The sequence below is a fragment of the Gymnoscopelus microlampas genome (assembly GCF_963454915.1).
Source record: "Gymnoscopelus microlampas genome assembly, chromosome: 19".
In the NCBI taxonomy this organism is placed as follows: domain Eukaryota; kingdom Metazoa; phylum Chordata; class Actinopteri; order Myctophiformes; family Myctophidae; genus Gymnoscopelus; species Gymnoscopelus microlampas.
The window spans coordinates 10,087,015-10,109,919 of record NC_139956.1 but is presented as its reverse complement, the minus strand read 5'-3'; the positions used below and the strand labels follow the sequence as shown (position 1 = coordinate 10,109,919).

At 42.2% G+C, this 22,905-nt stretch overlaps 1 protein-coding gene across 1 annotated transcript in view; it reads left to right on the top strand.

The window, feature by feature from the left end:
- Positions 1 to 22,905, top strand: part of LOC311034369 (protein Dok-7-like) — a 39,651-nt gene that overhangs the window by 13,070 nt on the left and 3,676 nt on the right. Inside the window, exons 5-10 of the mRNA XM_084042250.1 lie at positions 3,115 to 3,234; positions 8,843 to 8,941; positions 9,664 to 10,493; positions 12,571 to 12,619; positions 15,047 to 15,135; positions 17,412 to 17,481. Coding sequence (XP_083898376.1) covers positions 3,115 to 3,234; positions 8,843 to 8,941; positions 9,664 to 10,493; positions 12,571 to 12,619; positions 15,047 to 15,135; positions 17,412 to 17,481 — 1,257 coding nt within the window. The remainder of the gene's footprint in view (positions 1 to 3,114; positions 3,235 to 8,842; positions 8,942 to 9,663; positions 10,494 to 12,570; positions 12,620 to 15,046; positions 15,136 to 17,411; positions 17,482 to 22,905) is intronic.

Sequence of the window (22,905 nt, the reverse complement as noted above, 5' to 3'; positions counted from 1 at the left end):
AAGTTCACATGGCTTGTTTTGATTCCTCATAGCATCTGTATTATGTCATAAACCTCCATGCGCTTTCCCCACCTGTTCTTGTTTTTGTTGTAGCCCAAAGCTTCAGTAGCTTTGAGAAACAGCTGATGCTGGGTCACCCACTGTTGATATTGTGAAGTGTTTTTTATATATTATGTGCCTTTCCAGAACAATCCCTGAAACTACTGAAAATCATGTGTGAAAAAGAGTTGATAATCCCATTATTCCTTTAAACCTAATACTTTAATTTAAGCTTAATACTTTGTACTTTGTCAAATGGCACACTTGATAGTTGTTTTTATGTGGAAAATGTTCATGCCCAAAATAGGGACACAAGGGCTAATGTAGTTAAGGCAACAATTATGTTGTTGTAAATCAGTTACTTATGTTTCTTAACTGTATGTCAACGGCTGTGCTGCCTCTGGCGACAGAATTTCCCCCATGGGATCAATAGGTCTTGACTTATCTTATGTTTGGGCCAGGAAGAATGGTAGATGACTACCATTCGGTTGTATACTGAGAGACATGACTTCCGTCTCGTTTGGTGTAGACCAGTGGTTCTCAACCTTTTCAGGCTGTGACTCCCCAAAATAATCATATTTGAACTGGGGACCCCCCCACCCTGACAAGCACTTGGAATTGTAGGAGTTGAGGCATTACATTTAGTTTGACTTGGTTCCACTGATAAATATTGTGAAAATAGCAGATCTACAAGCCCACAACTCCTCGCGTTGCGAGGCTTGTAGATCGTCTATTTTCAAAATGTTTGCCTCTTTCTTATAATATTTGACAATTTGGCCAATGTTTGACCAGTTTTTATAGTATTGTTTGTTGATTACCTTTGATGCAGTACCAGGTCTTTTTTCTTTTCTTTCTTTTTTGAGGTATTAATAAGGTCTTAAAATTCCTTAAATTGCCACTTTACTGTCATGTGGGGACCCCCCTGGAGGTCCTGACCAACAGGTTGAGAACCACTGGTGTAGACACTTGAGTGAACACCCAAACCTGTGATTCATGGCCAGGGGAGTGTGTGGAATGTGATTGAGGTCAGCCCTGGCATGGGTGGTCTTATAGGGACAGGGTGACAACTTTAAGGACTGTCTTCTTGGTGACAAACTGCTTTTTAGGGATAGACAACAGGTTGGGTGCTTAGGCACTTTGAGGGAGGTCAAAGGTCTCAAGAGAGCAATGGCCATTAACCTTTAAAGATTTTTGTCGCCATTTGACGACACTTTGTTGGATTGACCGAGCCGGCTGGTCACGACCATAAGTGAGGCAGAGGCAGGAAATATATCAAACCCCAATGGTGGGCCTTTATTCCAAAAAAATCACAGTGTCCATAACAATAGATCATAACAATAAAACCATGTATTCCAGGCACATGTTACCCTGACCAGCCCTATAGTTACAGAATGGCACAGAGAGCCACCCTCAGGTGCTCATAACCTAGTTCACATAAAACCCAACAATATATACCTACTATCAAACCCCTAAATTACATCTCTACACACATATTAATTACACCCCCCAAAGTTTGGGGCCCAAACACCACAATAAAACCAACAAACATCAATGTGCAACCTATTCCCCACCCTCTGCACTCTGCACAATCTGATGGAACCCTCCCGGAACCATAAAATAAGCTCTTGTTTCTCTGGGGACTCTTTATTCATGCACCCTGGAAGTAGGAGACAGGAGTGGACCAATATTGAGGCATCTACACAGTGCCATGTATCGTTTCTGGCTTGGCAGTAGTTCTTCTTTTTTTTTTTTTTTTTAAATGTAAAGTAGCCAATTATATTTTTTAGAGCCTTTAGAGACGTAGAGCCTTCGTCCTACTCCTCCCACGCAACACTCCCCGCTGACAGGTGGGCATGGGCCAATTGTGTTTGTGTAGATGCTCAACAAAGCCGGATGCACCGCTGTGGAGTAGGCAGTAGTTCTTCTTAATTACCTTGGAACCAAGAGGGATAAGTGAAGCTCAGCCCTCCTGGTGACCAACTCTGGACCTGCAGCTGTGGCCTGATACATGAAAGAGCAAAAACAGTTTCGAACTGTTTCGAGCTTGTACACTGGGTTGCGCACAGAGGTGACACTACTGGGCATGCGAGACCTAACTCTATGACTTGGAGGAGCACTGAGACATCATCGTCCCCAACACGGAAGAAGGGGGAAAAAGGGAGTATGCGCTGGGCGAGCAACTCCATAGAAGTGAATGGGCAGGGTTTTTCCGGTTACCACTCTATGGCGAGGTAAGTGTTGAGCAGAAACATAGCCATGACATTTACAGTACATTCTTAGAACTCTTAGGTTACCATTATCATAACTACCACTACCATATTCATGTGTTTATTTTATGTCACTTCACCGACTTAACTGTCAGTTAAGTGACACAAAACAAATTCATAGAACAGACGTTCTAAACTCTGGTGTTTAATGTCTTTCACAGCCACTTCTCCCTCTCCCCTGATGTCTGGAACACACCTGCATGCCAAACAGACCGTCAATAAAGATCATCATGCTTGTCTCATGCTTATTAATCATGTGCAATATCATAACATGTACTGTGTATCCCTGACATATGCACATATACTTCCAAAGTCCTGTAATGTAACAGAGATTAAGAGGACCTCCGTTACACACTCTTTGCTCATAAATGTTCAATCTAAAATGTTCTAAAACAAGCCAAGATACTGTGTCATGATGTAAATGTTTAAAGTAATATATAATTCAGTATGCGTTTGAAAACATTTTAACTTTTAATGCTACTAAGCAGGCAACACAAAGCCTAAAATGCAGCAGCATAGACAACAAAAGTGCTTCCTGTCAAGGGAGCAATACCAATAACTCTAGTAATAACTGTTTTCGTTGTCTTGTAAAGTTTTCTGTTGCTTGATGTATTGTTTGTATGGGAGCAGAGTATATCCACACCAGAATCTCAAGTTAGGATTTGTTCTGGTCAGGCCAATTTCAGAGACCACCGGAATGAAAAATATAATCCACAATCACAAATGAGTGATGACTGATACTGTGTGTGTGTGTGTGTGTGTGTGTGTGTGTGTGTGTGTGTCTCTGTGTCCGTGTCCGTCCATACAGGGGCTGGTGTGTTTTTCCTCGCGTCGACGGAGGGTGAGCAGATCAGCTTTCTGTTTGACTGCATCGTCAGGGGCATCTCTCCCTCCAGGGGCCCCTATGGACTGCAGCCAGTTCTGCCGGGTCAGTACCAGAGGTGTTTAATGCTGCTTAAGTGCAATGACTGCATGGAACACTAACTGACCTGAGAAATCTATACACATCAGGTCAGGGGATTTGTTGCCAGGCAGCCAGGGGTGAAACAATTAGCCGTAATCGAATGTTCAATTGACAGAAAATGAATCCAATTACACTGAAATCACAGACTAGTCAGTTTGTGACACAATTTGCAACTTCACCAAAATCTGTTTGTCTTGGTTCCATATTATGAAATAAAGGGTTTGTCTATAGACAGGTTTCCTGTTAGTAAACATTGAGAGGAATATGACCGCGCAGCTGCGGGGGGAAGCCTATGGGTGCGTTTGGAAATTACGCACCGGAGCACACTCGCCTATTAGTTTGTATTGGCCAGTGCGCTCACTGCCGCTCAGGGCTGTATTTTCGAACGCGCCTTTCACCCCCAGGCATGCGCAGATTGCGCATTCTGCTCTGTGATGACGTCGCTCGGAAACCCGTCTATAACTACAAGATAAACATATTTAGTAATTTCAAGATGCCTGTTTTGGGTTTAGATATGATGATGAGCATTTACATAATTTGTATTATGTTAAGACCATTTTATGGTCTTGATTAATTGCACAGATTAATTGACAAATCTTTAAACATTATGGACAGGTCAATCAATAATCATTACTTTAAAAAAATAATCATTACTTGCAGCCTGGAAAGGAGGAAAATGTATTCTCATAGGAACACATTTGGCAGATTTTATTAGCGTGCAAATTTGGCTGTGACTTTGGCCAAACATGTTGTACTGCCGCACATGTTGCCAGTATCGCTCTGGTCTCATGCTTCCAGGGAATTACTCATCACCATCTCTTCACCATGTGCTAGAGAAAGGGCTATAAGATTCTGCTCACTCTTCAGAGTTGAAATTACACTGACAATTTTACTGTGTATACGCAGTAACATTTTATTGTCTTTATTCCAGTGCAGTTTAATCATGTAGTCTTTTTTATCATGTAGCCTACTTATTGCTTTATTGTCTTTCATGTTTGTTTTACTTGACGAGGGCAACCGTAATTTCCTCGCCGTCTGTCTGATTGTGAAAACACACAAGACTTGAAATGATGTGATACCATGCACGAGATGGGACACTACACATTTTTTGCATTATTAAGACCATGTGGGTCAAGGATAACGATTTGTGTATCTTTTAATCAGTGAACAAAGGTCAACCAACTTATGTCCAGCGCAGGGGGGAGATTGAGTAATTTTCTCGGTTGGTCACGGTGATTAGTTAAATTGGGCCTATTCAAGTAGGCCTATTCCAATCATGACGAACCTAGTTCAATTGGAATTATCCCCTCATGGAAACGGCAAACTATACTGGCCAACCTTGCAGGAAAGACGTTTACAAATACACACACAGTGCGGTTCCATTTGTACATTCTTTGGATTTACTCTGTACTTTGTCCTCAATATAATTAGCTAACCCCTGACTTAAGTCTACTGTAATGTAAGCATGTATGGTCACCTTCTACACATGTAAGAGGACACGTATAGCGCTAACTTTTATTATAGCAGCAAATTCAATTATATTGTCTATGCACAAGCTAGTCACTGGCTAGAAAGGATCAAGGCGGGATGTGTACGAGTTCCCGTTAGGATTATTCATTCATTCATTCATTCACCAGGGTCTGGTATATATATCTACATTATACATTACAGATCTGCTTGCATCTCCAACCACTCTCACTTTGTGTGTGAGAGCGTTTGACCTACTCATCAGAGAAACCTAAATAAACTATCATTTGGAGAACAGATCAATACGAGATTTAGAAAGTCTCTCTGTTCCTCAGCAAACTAAGGCGCACACAGCATGTGTCTGCAGTTCTTATCAGCTTGAATACAGTATTTTAATAACCTCTAAAGCATTGGTTCTCAAACTTTTTCGTGCCAAGGACCCCCAAATAGACACTTTTTAGACCGCGGACCCCCATTTGAAAAGATAAGCCAGGGACCCCCCATAAGAGAAGATTTTTACGGCTCTCTAGCAGTGATTTCAACCATTTTAATTTCAAGGACCCCCGGTTTGACATGCATTAGGCTACGGACCCCCATTTAATGGCATGTATGTCTCTGGGACCCCAATTCCTATTGTAAAATCAATGTTAATGTAACTCTGAGAGTGTAGAAATGGAACCAAATGGACCCTAACGGGTCCATTTGGTTCCATTTCTACACTCTCAGAGTTACAGACCCATAAGGGTCCATTTGGTCCCTGTCCATCATTTAGCTGGGGACCCCCTGGAACCCCCTCAAGTACCCCAGGGGGTCCCCGGACCCCACTTTGAGAACCAATGCTCTAAAGCACCCAATGTCTTGCTCAATCCCGCACATCTTGACTAGATACTCTCTCACATTGCGTAGATCTAATGTGACAAAAATATAATAAGTTATGCTCTATAGTCAGACATGTTTGAATTAGTCCTTTTCCAGATGTGAGAAGCCACATAATGCTATAGGCAATACCCAACAAAACAACATGTTTTCCACACTAGCTCATTTAGCCTGGAGACCTTTATATTCCAGACTTGCATTTGTCATTCTTATCATCCAATGTGAAACTACTACAGTGGTGAGATTGGGGTTGGCAGCTGTGGGCTTGTGGGTATTCTTGTTTTTCTCACATCGCTATGCCCTATCAGAAGTTGAGCTCATACTCCTATTATTGTTGGTGCGTAGGAGAATAAATAGCAGTTGGGATGTCAGGAGAGAGAGAGAGAGTGAGAGACAGGGGGAGAGAGAGAGCGAGAGCGAGCGAGAGGTCAAAGTCACGGTTCACACAAGCAGAGCACCCAAACCCTTCTAATCACTCTGAGCATGTTTGTAACCTCATCCACAGGATTCCACCCCCCCACCCCACTCATGCACACTTTTTCATGTTCCTCTCCCTCCAGTCTCCTCTCAATCCAGTCTCCTCTCCCTCCAGTCTCCCCTCTCTCTCTCTCTCTCTCTCTCTCTCTCTCTCTCTCTCTCTCTCTCTCTCTCTCTCTCTCTCTCTCTTCTCTCTCATATCCCTCAGCCCTTGTCAGCCCTTGTCCCCCACTCATAATTATTCTTCTCTTCTCCCACTCGAAACTGAAACTGTCCATCTCCCTCTTTTCATCTCTATTTTGTTGACTCACTGCCTCATCTGATCTCCAGCCCCTCTTGTCATTTTGTTTGCGTCACTTGCTCGTTCACATACCTCATCCCTTCCTCCCTCTCACTCCCCCTCTGTCCCCCCCCTGTGCCTCTGCTCTAGCGCACCCACATTATTATCAACAACCCTCTCTCTGTTGCGTACAGGCAGTGGTGGACAAAGTACTCAACCCCCAGTACTCGAGTCAAAGTATAGATACACCTGGTCAAATATTATTCAACTAAAGGTGCTCAGTTGAATTTGTTCTGGAGTTAAAGTACTGGAGTAATTGCTTTAAAAAAAAAAATACTGCAGTATTCAAAAGTACAAATTACATTTTCTTTTTAATATCAATGAATTGCTGTATCAACATATTGACATTTTCCGCCCAAAATGTAAAGATTTTCTTGAAAGTTTCAGAAATCTACAAGCTCGTTGTAGATAGGCTATTTTCACTATATTTGAAATACGGCTGAAGTGGTTAATTTATAATGCTTAATTTCATTCCTACAAATGTAGTGGAGTAAAAATGACAATATTTGTCTTTGAAATGTAATGGACTGAAAGTCACAAGTATACAAAATTACAAATAAGTAAAGTACAGATACTCAAAAACATTATTTAAGTACAGTACTCAAGTAAATGTACTTTGTTACTGCCCACCACTGCACACAGGGCAACGCACGACCAGAAATTGGACGGCTCGCTCATTCCAGCTAATTGTCTTTTCTTTAAAAGAAAGGGTAGACACAGGTCTCTTACATCAGTCAGTGCCGTGATTGCATGGGGTCAGCAGCACAACCTTAACCAATTAAGCACTATTGTATACTTCATCAAACGATGATGAAGTCTTGCATGCGGTGTCGCACGAAGCTTGTTATAGAAAAATGTGAAAAAAAACTAATAAAGGGATGCCAGGTATCCCAAATAGGTATGCCAGGTATTGAAAGTGGTTAACCGTTTGCAGATGGCCGAGGTAATGTTACTTGTGCCATATTATTCCTGGAAGACATGGGAAGATCAGACAAATCGATGCCAGCACTAGCAGCTGACCTTGGTGGTCCAGGGGACGTGGTCTTTACCCGCGCCTGCAGCTACGAGCATACCGGTGGGGGCATGTGGTAGTAGTCGGGCTATTAATACGCACTGGTGTTGCACAAACACTGCAAGGTGTTCCCCTGTGTGACCCCCTTCTCTGCCCTTCCAACCGGCCCCCTGCACACAGGGGGCGCCACACGCCACCTCTACTCTGGAGGACTTCCGTCTATGACTGCGTTGCCAGCCGAAAATATGGTTTCCAAGAGAAAAACACTGTTATGACGAAGTGTAAATTAACCTTCAGCTACAGCATGACTGATTTGATCTGTTGTGTTGTTGTGCGTTGTGTACGCCACCAAGACATAGCACCCCAAATGGGTGGTGGTATTTGCGGGTCACGGTATGTGTGCAGCAGCATGTTTTCACAGCTGTCTCTGTGTCACCGCCGCTACAAATTCAGGCTCAACTGCGTCACTCGTTAGATCCCATGTTCCCAGTGACGTCAGCGCATGGTTGACCGCCTCGCTGACTTACCTCTGTGATTAACAGGCTTTTGAAGCAATAAGTACAAACGAGATGTCATTGTCAGAAGTAGCCGTTGCAAAACTACGAGGAGAAGATTTTCAGTCAGGATTAGTGTCTGATGCAGTGGTTCCCAAATGGTTAGGGTTAGGGTTAGGGTTAGCCCACAAAGTACTGATATAGCCTATATCAGTACTTTGTGGGCACACTATATTTTAACCATTTTCAATTTGGCGTCCCTATTTTGGTTTTGTCATTATAGGCAAATGTAAATTAAAATGTTTTGTTATTTTTGGGGGTCTTTTGTTTCCTTTTTATAGTTTTATAGTACAGTGTAGAGAGAAAGGAGACAGGAAACGGGGAGAGATAGTCAGGGAGTGACGCAAAGGTCCACCGGCCCTGAGAATCAAACCGTGGACTCGCTGTCAGGCATCACAACCTTAACCCCTCAACTATCACACCCCCATATTTAGCTTTTTAAAGTTTAAATAGAATATAAATCAGGTCTTCCTTGAGATTTTGACTTGCCCTTAAGGCCCTTAATGTGCCTTGGGCACAAAAAGTTTGAAAACCTTTGTAATTACAACTTTTACATATGCGAGACGTCTTAGTCCCTGGTAATGTTAATGATCCTAAATCTAAGGAATTCCTGTCACTGTGGATAAGAGTGTCAGCCCCAGGGTTCCTTGTCGGGCTCATCGAGCAATTCCCTCGGGCGCTCCTCACAACATACACAGGACGTTGAGTGAACCGAAACGAGCACTTCTCAAAATAACTGAGTTGGAAATTTTATGCGCACGGACAGTCTCAATGTTTGTATACAAATAATTGGTCTATAGAGGCCTATGTATCAATAATCATTACAATATGTGCTTTCTCTGACAGATCCCTGTGCCAACCAGGCATATTCAGAGGAGAGGGCGAACCATGAGGCCCAAGAGCTGGAGAAACGACTGAGCATGCTGTCTCACCGAAGCAGCACAGGTGGGCCTTGCCAGGATGTAATGCCCTCCATCTACCCCCACTATATTACATGCTCTCTGACCCCCACAGACCCCCACTGTAAACATAATTCAAAGCAGGACAGGAGACCACTGTTAGGACCTGAGTGCTCTTAGCTGCCTTTTCGCTGTCTACTGCGATAAGGCAGTTGAAGACACAATGATTTGTTTTCCCCACATCTCATCCAGAAGTGTCAGCGATTCTTTCTTTCTTCTTTTTTTACACATCCCAAGCATTTACTATCATAATGTTTTAGCATGTACTGCAGCAAGCACTCTTCCCTCAAAATAACTCCATAAATAACACGTTCACTTTTAATAACACTGTTGTTGCTTTTAAATTCAGTTTACAATGTAATACTATCCATAAGCTTGATTTAGGGTGTTTATTATGTGGTGAATAGTAGTGGGAGACATGGCTGAGAAGTAACATAAGGAAATTAAAAAATAGGTTATTCACATGAACCCTCAAATCCCTATTCTGGGGTGAACATAATGGCAAAAATAACACATCTGCAAGCTCATGAGCATGTAGATCAGCTATTTTCAGGAAAGAGATTTGGTGTTGAGGGGGAAAAAAGGAGCGGGCCTAGTATACAGCCCTGTGGGCCCCCGGGCAACTACGTATAAATGGTTTAAGTGATTAAAACGAATGGTAATGTTAATTGAATTGTTAAACAGTATTGTTCATGTTCTCTTTGGCAGCCCTGTCTGTGTTCAACCCGTGCGTGGCAGGAGACGACCGCAGCATCTCAGGCTCTTCTGACACCTCTGACACAAGCCACTCAGACTGCAGCATTGGCAGCCGGCTGGCCATTTGGACCGAACCGGCCACCGGCCCCTCTAGCCCCTCTGACAACATAAGTCAGACGGGGCCCAAAGTGGCTTTGCAGAGCAGCACAGAGAAACTCTCCATCAGCCAGGGAGGTGGATGCCGTGCTGCTTCGAAGGCTGTGCCGCGTCAACTTCAGGAGATCGGTCGCCAGAGCTCGTCTGACAGTGGGATAGCCACGGGAAGCCACTCATCTTACACTGGGAGCTTCTCGTCCTACACAGGCAGTCTGGATATTGCCCCCGGGGAGGAATTTGGCTCTCTATTGACCTTGCCCCCTCACTTGGCTGCAGAGCTGAGCCCCTGTACCTGCCCGCCAGTTCCAGGACACGAATACCAAGTGCCCACATCACTCAGGTACCTCTACGACACACCCAGGAACGTGTTACAGGAGGGAAGTGGAGGTACCACCAAAGAGACTGAACCCCACACAGCAACTAAAGACTATGCTGGCCAGCCAGTGGACTCCTCGGAGCCATCAGAGGGCAGTGAATGTTGCTCTGTGGTTACCAGTGGCCCCTCGGACACTGCTGAAACACAGCCGACTACTGGACCTCCACAAGAACCATCGGGGGAAAATAAGAAAAGCAAAGTGGCGCCCTCTTGCGACAGCCAGCATCCGGACTCCTGCCGGATTTGCAGCTCTCTCACACCTGCCTCAAAAACCATCTTCACGATCTGCTCAGCCTGTGGAGGATTTAAGGTACAGTGTACACTATAATTATCCCGTCTATGTCTTAATGCATGCATGTTGTTTTCAAATTGCGGCTTTAATCAATCCACTGATGACTTACATACAAATATTGTTTGAAAGAATATTGGTCTCACTCTTTGCTACAAAGTAGCAGTACTTTGAGCTTCACAAAAGTGTTATCCTTTAACTCACGGTTATTATAAAAGGTTATTTCTATATCACCTTTATCCACACAATGTGCATTACATTCACCCATTCACACACATTCACACTGATAGTGGAGGCAACCATGCAAAGCACCAACATGCTCATCGGGAGCAGTTACTCAAGGACGCTTTGACACGAAGTGAAGCGGAGGCGGGGATCGAACCGGGATGGTTATGGCAGCTTGTGTGCACAGCTGGATGCCCTGAAAAAGTTTTACTATGAAAACTCAGCAAACAACATTTTGCTCCTGGGGTCGAAACGTTGTTTGCTGAGTTCGCACAGTAAAACATTTTTCGGAGCATCAAGCTGTTGTGCCGACTTTTCCTTTCTTTTGATTACGTTCATTTTGTCCAGCGACAGATATGGATGTGCATAACACTGGCCTCATCACTGTATAATCTGTTCTGTAGCTAGCTATCAATAATGACCTGTGTGAGATCTCTCCCTGTTTTTTTTCCCATCAGGACAAACAAATAACAATCCCACGGCCCATCTGTCTAGCAGGTGGGATGTTTAGCGGCATAATTTCCTGGTGCTGCAGGAGTATTCCTCTGTCTGAGCATCTCCAACCTTTAGTTGGTCGGTTGGCCTTGTTTCTGTGAACGGGTGCTGCGTTACCCTTGACTGATATTGATTGGACTTCATTTAGATGTAGTAATTGTTTAGAACTTGTTTTTCTCCCCGCTGCCTGCTAGATTTCTTGAGGCTAATTTCTGTCGCCCTTGCACTTGCAGTTCAAAAGAAACTTTTTCCTTTTTTAGATAATTTAATTTAACAGGTTTCAAGCTTATGATATTTTACATTTTATGCATAGCGCATGCTCACTGTTCTTGAATGGACAATTCATAATTTTTCACAGTTTTTCATTAAACGGCTGGACATAAAACAGTTGATGATTGGTTGGTTGATTGATTGATTGATTGATTGATTGATTGATTGATTGATTTTATTCTATTATAAATAAACATGAATTTGAAGCAGGGTCCTCATATTGTTGAAAAAATGATAGCTTGTTGTCAGTGAAATGTGAATAGAAGGTTACTTCATTGGATATTCTACACATAGAGCTCCACCTACTGGTAGTGCATTTGGTTACTAATTCAAATCAAGTTTAACCTTTGCTGCACTATACCTCTCTCTTCAGAGAATATATGGTGGTGAATATTATTATTCACTTTTCATATGGTGGCCATTTTGCTCTTACGTACATCATACTCAAGGATGGTAAGCACCACCCGGAGTATGATGTAAGCGCAAAATGGCCACAGTGCAAATATGGTTAGTAGCTGACTCTTGAAATCAGAGTTTGTCAAAAAACGTTATCATCTTACTGATATCCACACTATGAGGAAGCTTGAAGTACAATAATTTCACTGCCTATAATACTGCTTTAACTGTAATGTATGCATGTGACAATAAACACCAAACCATGAAAATCATGATAAAAGTTTTTCACAGCTCGCATTCAAAGAGAGACTTGAGCCAAATGTATTTAAAAACTACATTGTGAGTGGTAATACATCCATATAAAGGTGCGGTTAATATTGTAAACAAGCTGTTGATGCAGTGATACCGATAAATGCGGTCCAGTTGTGTATGTAGGAACAGAGTATTTTACTAGAAGGGGACTGAACCAATCAGAATCAAGCAGCATAATGAATCTATTTACAGTAGATTTGCTACGGGAGACTATGGCTGTTATGCCCCTGTTTGGAGCTTTATAAACATTTTCTGAAAAGAAAAACAATCAATACCCAAGATGCTTATGTAGTACCACAGCTTATGTTCTGTACAAATTAAACTCAATTAACTTTGTTTGTGTGAAGGTCCATTGTGTTCAGGGTCTGCTTTATAATTCTTTTCCCCCATCACCTTACAGGGAACACCATACACCCCAGCCAGCAGTGCAATGATTCCTGCCATACCAGGTAAGTGTCTTCATCAAAAATGTGCTTTATGTTTGTGCACCCTGAACATTGGTTATGGCAAACACAAACAAAGGGCATATATGTATACAGTAAAATCCTGAGGGTTAATTAAACTGAAAAAACTTTCACTCAGGATTGTACAGTGTATTGAGTTCAAGAAATGCGCTGCAAAGACTAATTTATTATTTTGATTATTATTATTACTTTACAGTGTATGATTCACATTAGACACAGCTCTCTAGATATAATAGTTCATGATATCCAAGAGTATATTACCATTTGGCCCAAGAGGCACAGCGAACAGCATGAACAAGACTTGTGGCTCCAGACAGAGCATCATGTTCTCAATCCGGCAGATCAAAGTGTTGACAAGTCCCCGTGCAGCGCCGGCACCTCCGCACAACAACCCACCAAGATGTTCACCACTAAGAACACCGCAGCCTCTCGCTCGCAGGACGCCGCCACCCACAGTTCCCAGAAGCACGCGCAGAAGGAGAAAACGGAGGAAACGCCTCAGCCAAAAAAAGGAAGAGATAAGTTAGCCAGCCTCATAGCTGAACTGCTGAGTTACCCGAAGGCAGATGCGGCGGCAAAGGCCAACCAAATGAACTCGTACGAGTCGATGAAATCCGCGCTGGGACGTGAACTTGAATCGAAATCAGCCGACAGGTGCACAGCAGCATCGCTCCCGCCTGATTCTCAGCAAGACAGTAGAACAGCCCTTTATGAAAAATGTTTTAAGTGTAGAGGGCAGAACTGTCGCCGTCCCTTACACGTCACCCCCGCAAACGCCTATACCAAGCATAACGGTTCCACTTTGCACGGTTGTGAGAAGAACTGCACCATCTTTGGTCAACCCGTCCCGTCTGGGGCCTGGATTAGGAAAACTCTGGAGCACAAGGTGGATCCTCTAGAACAAGTTCATGGTTCTGGAGGAGCACGGAGGAGCGTGGCCGGAGCTCCTCAATGCGAGGAGGAGGAGGTGAAAGGTCATTCAGTGACCTTTGAAGGTAAGAGGTCCCTCCCTCCCTCCATCTTCTTCTCGTTCTTGTTTTCTCATCTTATTCTTCTACTTCTTCTTCTTCTTCTTCAACTGAGCACAAAACAAAGCCCTCCACATGGCGTTTTGTGTTTTCCTCTTCAAAGTATTCGTCCTCTGAGTTGGATTCTTTGTTTCTGTCCTTTTCTTCTGTCTTACATCAATAAAAAAAAAACGTTTTTCTTCCTTTGTTTTTTCTTCCATTTGTTCCCTCTAATTACCACGCATTCTGCAGTCTGTGCTGCTCCTGCATGCTATTGTCATGATGTATTGACTGTACCATTAATTCCTGTGAGCAGCACAAGGCTATTGTTGAAAGTTACTGCAAGATTAATAAACTGTAATTAGAGGTGCTATACAGCAGCAATACATTATTCAACTCCACTCACTTAGACACTGTTGTTTTTGCATTTGCACTGTGAAGGCCATACGGGTTGTTATGTCTGTAAATTAAGGCTGGACAATATATAAATATTATATCGCGATAAGGGACTAGATACTGTCTAGAAAGTATCGTAATATCAAAATATGATTTAAGCAATTGATTCGAATATTGTGACTTTATTTTGACCATATCGCACAGCCCTACTGAAACCAAGATCTAATGTGGTGGAAAAAGTACTGTCATTTTTTACTTGAGTAAAAGTATCAATACCACAATCTACAAATAGCAAAAGTCTGGCATTTAAAATGTACTTGGGTAAAAGTACAAAAGTATTAGCATCAATATATACTTAAAGTACCAAAAGTAAAAGTACTCATTATACAGAATGTCCCATTTCAGCAGAAAGTTCAATACATGTATACACATCTTTTGAAAATAGCAGATCTCCAAGCGCACAAGAGCCCGATGCGCACAACAGCCCAATACTGTAGTGGAGTAGAAGTAAAAGTATAGAACATTGGAAATACTCCAGTAAAGTAAAAATACATCAAAAGTGTACTTAAGTACAGTACTTGAGTACATGTACTTAGTTACCTTACTTTCCACCACTGTAATGTAACCATCCTTGGTGCCATTATCCATGACTAATACAGCACTTTCCTCAAACACGCAAGGGAGCAGCAGACAGCAAAGTAATGCTATATCCAGTTCTGTAATATCTCTGTGGTACTGAGTGAGATGACAAATCTGTCCCTGCTATTTCCTCAATTGTTCCCGTCTTTGCCTCTGCAGGGACTCGTACGTTTATACCAAGAGGCCAATTTGGCTGCATCACAGTCTATTCCAAAAGCAAACAAACGCACAATTTAGCATTTGTACCCATTATTAAACTGTGCTTTTCTGCCATCATCTACCTCACCCTTTTCTTTTACAGGCTTTTTGGTGCTTTGAGTTTTATCTCACATATCTCATGTGCACCCTTCTTATCTGCCTTCACCAACAGATAAGAGGCTGAACATTAAAGAGGAAAGACACAAAGTTGATCCTTCTTATGAGATCATGGAGAGTCGGGCGCTGGAGAAGAATTCGGAGGTATGCCGTCCCCCGTACCCTGTAATCCGCTTTACACTATCAGGACCATGCACACAGTGGCAGCGTTACGTCAGTGTGCTGTCAGTTCCAGGGAAACTAGTCTGGGAAAACTTGATAGCGTGACAATACATTTTATTTTTTTATCGCTACACAGTAAAAAATCAAGGATTTTACTGTGTAGCTGGCGCTTAAGAAGAATTAATATTAATTACAGCTCCAAGGTTTTTCTTTTTTAAAGCAGCAAATGTCAGCTTAAAGTGTTCTACAATGTGCAGGGATTGCTGATCATGCACTAAGTCTATTATAGTTCTGAAAAGAACGTCTTGCTTCAGTAACTTAGCACACGACATTATGTTGATTGGACTATGCACTGATCGCAATGGACATGTCCCTTTGGCGCCGTTTTTACACTCCCGAGTTCAACGCAGAGGACTTTACTGTGTGCAGTTATAAATATCAAACACTGATGACATAATGTGTCTGCCATGTTCACATACTGTGTGATTAAATTAACCGCTGAAGCCTAGCGTTCTTATCCTGCCGGCGTGCATTTGCTGAAAATAGCCGATCTTCAAGCTCACACCACGTTGCGTTGTGTTGTGTTGTGATCTTATAGATCTGCCATTTGCAGACCTAGTATAGAGCCCTGGGGGACCCGGGTCAACTAAGTATATGTGGAGTTGAAGTTGTTTGAATAACAGCATTCTCTGTGTGTTACTTACACTACAATAATATCTAATAATAAGGTGTGCAAAATACCGATCCAAACCGGTGTAACGGACCGAACCGGCCCGTACCGAATTTTTACATTTATTGCAGAATTAAAATATAGAGTTTAACACCAACATATTAAGATGGTGCACCCATTCACAACAACACCACTCCACGTTCAGTGGAGTGTTGGGGAAGAGGAGCGCTTGTTTTTCTTACCTCAACGTCCTTAATAATGTATAGTGAAATAGCTTCTACAGTGCATTTATTTTACCCCACAGATTGTCAAATAGCCTATGTACAGTATATAGGGTTAAAGTGGATAAACAGATTTTGATGCTATATTAAACAATTTTGCTGGGGACCCCCTGGAACCACCTCAAGGACCCCTTTTGTGACACGAATCGAGACACCAAAATATCGAAACGTGAATTTTGTGTACCGTTGCTCCCCTACTAATAATATTACAATAGTTACATGTGGGTGTATGATGAGAGTCATCCTGCTCCAGAGCACCCATCTACAGCTGCACGGCTGCATGAGCTGTTTAATATTAGGCCACAGTACCCCATTCCTTTTATACCTGGGACCTCAATCTAGACTGTACAATTCTCAGTGTTTATTTAACCCTGAGAGTGTACAATTACGGATCCATTTGGTTCCATTTGTACACTCTCAGAGTTCCAGACCCACAAGGGTCCATTTGGACCCCGGGTGGCCCCCGGACCAGACGTTGAGAAAACAGTACTTCACAAAGTCTCACACAAAGGCAAAGTGCAGTGAAGCAGCATTGTAGTGGCAGATGGTTTGGAAATTGGAATATAACTTTTTTTAATTAAACAGTTAATCCTCTGATGTTGCAGATTATAGGCTTCAAAAAAGTTCAGTAGGAAATGGTGCGCTCAATTCTATAGGTGCGTGTTCCACCAAAACAATAATCACAACATAACATAAACAAAATAAAAGTGATTTGATATGATGTTTTATAGGCTACAATATGCTTTTGAACTAATCATCTGGAATGCAATGGCTGTCAGTAATCCACATTACATTACTGTATATAATGTTGATTACAGACTGCCACGTTGTCTCTAGCTGACCGCCATTCATCTTGGCCATGGTTCCGCTCCAATCCAAAGGACCCAGTCCACAGAAACACAACTAAACCACAAACCTTCCCTTCCTTTATGCTGCTGCGCCCAGCTCTTACTGAGGCAGGGAGCAATGAGGCAGCACGATTCCAGCAATCCTCACAGCACAGCAGCTGTTCAAATGCCTGCCTAGAATCAGGGATCAGTGGGCACAGATTGAAAGGCAGCGGTAAGCCTCCGTAGTGATGAAACTCAGCAGACAGGATATTTGGCTGAAGCTGACTGAAGGCACTGAAGGAGTTTTTGTAGACTCCAAATACTTGGCTCTCCGTAAAAAAATATATGTTTTAACATGCCCATTGAACTGCTGATGAAACGATGTCTTTCAAACCTACTGGTGAAATATTTAAAACGTTTGAGTTTGCCAGCACAGCCTGTTATATAATCAACAATCCTTTGCTGTATATCTTCCAGACAGAAGACAAAATCAAGTATGAGCCAATGGGTACCTGTGGACAGCAGAGACATTTTCACGAGAGTGAAGGTGAGTACTTTGTACGCTGTGGTAGTGGCAGGCAGCCTGACACTCAGCCTGAATTTTCATTTCATTTCACTCCAGAATGGGCGTGGCTAGCGATTCAGGGGCTGGAGCCAGGCTACGGTAGTGGCCCATTTCAGCACAATGACATCCTGACATTTCAGAATGGCAAAATGGCCTCTGGGCATTTAGTAGATGTTTCTAAAACATCTTGGCATCGCATGGATGTTGTCACACCACGCTATGAAGCTCTCTACCAGAGCTCTGTACTCCTCCTCGTCGACAATGGAGGAGTTGTCAGAGAACTTCTGTAGGTGGCACATACTCGAGTTGAAGCGGAAGTTGGAGTTGTAGAGGGTGAACAGGAACGGTGACAGCAAGCTCCTTCAGGAGCATCGGTGTTGCTCACCAGCCCACCATTTTAGTACGTCAGACTGCAGGACACTGCAGTCTGACATACTGAGGTGTACAGGTGAGGTAGTCCGTTATCCAGTCCACCAGGCTATGGTCAACTTCTATGCTAGCCGGCGTGGTTGGAGTGGTTGGAGTGGTTGGATGGTGTTGAAGGTGCTGGAGAAGTTAAAGAACACGACTCTCACAGTGATGCGTGACCTCTCCATGTGTGTGTGTAGGCTCTGTGGAGCAGGTCGCTGTTGGCATCATCCACACCAATGTTTGCCTAATGGTGCCAGGCCATTATTATAGGATGTCGGAATTATGAGCGATGAGATTTTGTCAGTTCAGCAAAACTCCACAATTAATTATTTGTTTACCTCTGTAAACTATAAGCTGACGGCCACCATTGTCCATGTGTTTTCATTGGGAAGGGTATTTTTTTCTCTAAATATATTCTCGGAAGGTATTGCATTACTAATTTTATGTTCAAAGATGTGAGGGAGAAATAGCGAACCTTTGCAACACCGATGTTGTAAAAGTGTGACATCTGGTGGCTGAATGTTGTATATTGTCCCTTTGAAGCACACACACACACACACATTTTCCTATTATATGGGTAGTCCATCCATCGTATCCGATAATGACATACTTCTCCTTTTGATGAGTTTTGAGGTGACTGCCAGAGCTCCACACACGCACGCACGCACGCACGCACGCACGCACGCACGCACGCACGCACGCACGCACGCACGCACGCACGCACGCACACACACACACACACACACACACACACACACACACACACACACACACACACACACACACACACACACACACACACACACACACACACACACACACACACACACACACACACACACACACACACACACACACACACAGAGAGAAGAGTGCATTCTTCCCAAAATGGGTTTAGTTGTTTCCCAGCTGGGATCATCGCCCTGACATTGTCTTAATGACATTGTCATAATGGCACCCATTAGTGGCCACTGCCACTGCCACAGACGGTTGACGTCTGATCAATTAGGCACCAAGCCTCTCCCAGACGCTGCCAGGGGCTGCACCCACTAACACTTGAGTGCCAGTATGTAATGGCTTCCAAGTGATTTTACTGGGGGACCCAAGGGGGATAGCATGTTTTCTGACATACTGTAGCAATGGTCAAAACTGCAAAATCACATCAGGCACAGATGCAGGGGGTGTTCAAAAAAATCCCTCATGTATCAGAGTTTGAGATCTTAGAATCTATCGTGTCCTATTCTAAAGAATGTTCTCTGTTGTACGGGTCAGGCACGAGCCCTTTCATGTGAGGATGTGCTTTTTTATTTATATCATGCTGTTTTATAGAAGTATGCCTACAATAACAATGCTGTCCCAGAGATAGCCTTGTTACTGTGTTTCTGTTCCTAGCTGTGACAGCCCAGGGCTATAGGCAGGAGATAAACCGACCTTGAAACATAACCGCTGTAATGAAGAACTGCTGTCTTATTAATATACTGCCAAATAACAATGTCAAGGCAGCGATTTTGAAAACCTGGTGTTAGTGATTCAGACTGATACTGTTGAATAATAAAAAGGACTACACTTTGAAATGCCACAGGCCCATTTCCTCCTACAGTAGGTAATGACCATTGGGTATTGCTGTTATATGCAGCATATGTTTTTATCTTCCAAAACTGTACATTTAAGTGTAGAAAGGTGTATTAGGGTACGGTCACACCACACTTTTATTCTACCTATGAGGGCGGATTCTGACAATACATTTCAATGGGAATGGAGCGTTTTTTTTTTTTTAAAGAAATCCGCAAACCAGTCCATTCCCATTGAAATGCATTGGCAGAATCCGCCTCATACTGTAGGTAGAATAAAAGTGCGTTGTGACCGTGCCCTTACTGTGGACACATTCAGCAGCTCATGAAAAATAATGGCTTTGTCTTTGTCACCGTCCATTGTAACCCCCCCCACCCCCTCAAGGTTAATATAGTTAAGCATTTTCCATTTTCCTATAGTTTTTATTTTTATTTCCATTCAAGTTTTTGTTTTCAATTTCAGTTTAAAAGTGGGTTTGCTAGTTAAGTTTATTTCTTTTTTGAAAAGGCTTAGTTTTTTGTTTTGTTTTTATTATTATTTTTTCTTTTTATATGGATTTGTCAGGGAAAATATAGCAATTAGCAAATACAGCAGATCTACAAGCTCAGACCACGTTTTTTGAGAAAGACTAAAACTAAGGACCCCGGGACTCTTTTCGCTATGATTTTAGTTCGCTTTGTAAACACAAAATACAGTTGCAGTTAGTTATAGTTTTTTGTAAAGCCTCATTTTCATTTTTATTTCAGTTAACTAAAATGTTTTAGTTTTTTTCCAATTCTAGTTTTAGTTATTTTGTAGTTCTAGTTCTAGTTTTGTAGTTCCTGAACGTCACAGTGTAATTGGAACACTGGCAAAGCTGAGAGCTGGGCCAGGACTGACAGACATTGGTTCTACCATGCTGGATTAGCATGCATGTAGAAATCAGAAGCTGTAAAACAAGAGACTTAATTTTATACTGTGAGACAAACAAATCCCCAAGCGATTCATGAAACCATGTCAACACAAAAGAACAAATGCAGAACAACAGTAGAAAACAGACGCAGACTGTATGTGAACTGAGTACACAAACCAATGAAACACATGGGTACAGGCAGTGGTGGAAAAAGTACTCAAATTCTTTACTTAAGTAAAAGTATCAATAATGAAATATAGAAATACTCTATTACAAGTGAAAGTCCAGAATTAAAAATTTACTTTTGTAAAAGTACAAAAGTATTGGCATCAAAATGTACTTAAAGTACCAAAAGTAAAAGTACTAAAATGTTTGAAAATAGCCTATGTATAAAATAGGGCTAAAGTGGTTAATATATATGTTTCATTTTTATCATAATTTATAATTGAAAAATAACAAGTAACTAAAGTTTTCAAATAATTGTAGTGGAGTTAAAGTACAATATTTGCCTCTGAGATGTAGTGGAGTAGAAGTAAAAGTATTGGAAATTGGAAATACTCAAGTAAAGTACAAATACCTCAAAATTGTACTTAAGTACAGTACTTAAGTAAATGTACTAGTTACTTTCCACCACTGGGTACAGGATTGTGCGCAGTGCACACAGTGTGTTCGTGTGTGCACAAACACACTACTCTGGAACCAACTTGCATCGGGGAACGATGCAAGTTTGGAATGCATGGCCCACCACCTGGTTATGCAATACTCCTTGTACTTGTTGTCAGAGTACCCGTTGTAAAAGTTCTCAAAGTACCCAGTGGGGTACCCACTACTACACGACCAATGGACTAAATATGGAGATGCAGAGATACCTGATGTTGTCAGAATTGTTGTCGTATTGTCATATTGTTGGCATACTTGAGCATACAGTTACGGGAATGGAGGTCCATTGTACACGCCAACACACATATTGGCATAGTGGCACAAACGTAATCTGGGCCAATCCGTGAAGCCAATGTGGGTCGCGGACAGATATAGATATCCATTTTTTTTTTAGTTCTGGGAAACTGTTGGGCCGATTGAATTCCCACTCAGCGCCAGACACCCCCGGGTCATCGGGGACACATACGTAAAGTTTGAGGTCGTTCGGTCGGACGGCGCCCAAGTTATGCCTGAGTTAAGCATACATACCTGTATATACACTGTGTGTGTGATTGCTTCTTGATGCTTTAGTTTCATGACAGGTAAAGCTGTTTTGTGGACTTCCTGTTGCCATGATCATACCTTCTATGAGTTAGGACTCGGCAGTCGGCACACAGACAGGGCGCTATGAGCAGTAGTACCCTATGTGCTATTTGTACGTTTGATAGGAAAAGCTCACCTGTTAAGATGGATTGAGATTGCTTTCCATTTGTAGTTTTATTTTGTGTCTTTTATTCTTCACAGTTTCATGACAGCACCATTTACTCAATTTATTTGTGCGTTTCGTCTAATCAGCCATAATGGAACGCTCCATTGAACTTGTATCTTGTCAGCGAGACAATGGATTTCGACTGAAGTTAACTTTAAAATAAGTCATGTCAGATATCACAGCCCCATTTTTGTGAAATGTAATTGCACAAATTACGTTCAGCTCTTCTTTGCGCTGAATGTATTTTGCATTATATTAAAGCTGTTGTGTGAGTGCTGCACAAAATGTATACAAAATAGATGTCGTAAGCCAAATGTTTTCTAACTTACATTTTTTTTTGCTAGTTTTCCAAATAGTAACTTTTATTTCAATCACTTTTAGACATTTTATGTATAGTAAACTTGAAAAATAATGAATTTAAATATTGTATAATGTGGAATATTTCATAACCTATTATGATGTAATATATAATTGTATGGATTTTGTAAAGCAATGGACGTTGTGGCTGCATAGAGATTGATCATTCATAATAGTAATATAATTGTGTCCTTTTTAGTTATTGTCACGGTATTCGCCATCCTCTGCATTTACCCAGTTTGACTATTAGGAGCAGTGGGTGATAGTAGTACACAACCCAGGGAGCAGGTGGGGATCACTGTCTTACTCAAGGACACTTCAACTCTAAGCCTGGAGTGGGGATTGAACCGAGGACCTTCCAATTCCTAGACAGCTGCTCTACCTCCGGAGCCACATGCCGCCCCTTATGATGCTATAGGTCATCATTGGGATAATCCCCAGTTATAAAATAGGATTTTACACATGAATAACAAGATTTTGTGTAACGAATCTGATTATCCCAATTTGGTTTGCACCACTGGATCCTTGCAGCGGATTTTCCACATTGATGGGACAGATTTTTTGTGATGGTGGCGTTAGACCAGTGGTTCTCAAACTTTTTCATGTCAAGGACCCCCAAATTGACACTTATTAGCCCGTGGACCCCCATTTCAAAAGATAAGCCAGGGACCCCAATAAGAGAAGTTTTTTTTTACGGCTCTAGCAGTGATTCTCAACCATTTTAATTTCAAGGACCCCCAGTTTGACATGCATTAGGCTACGGACC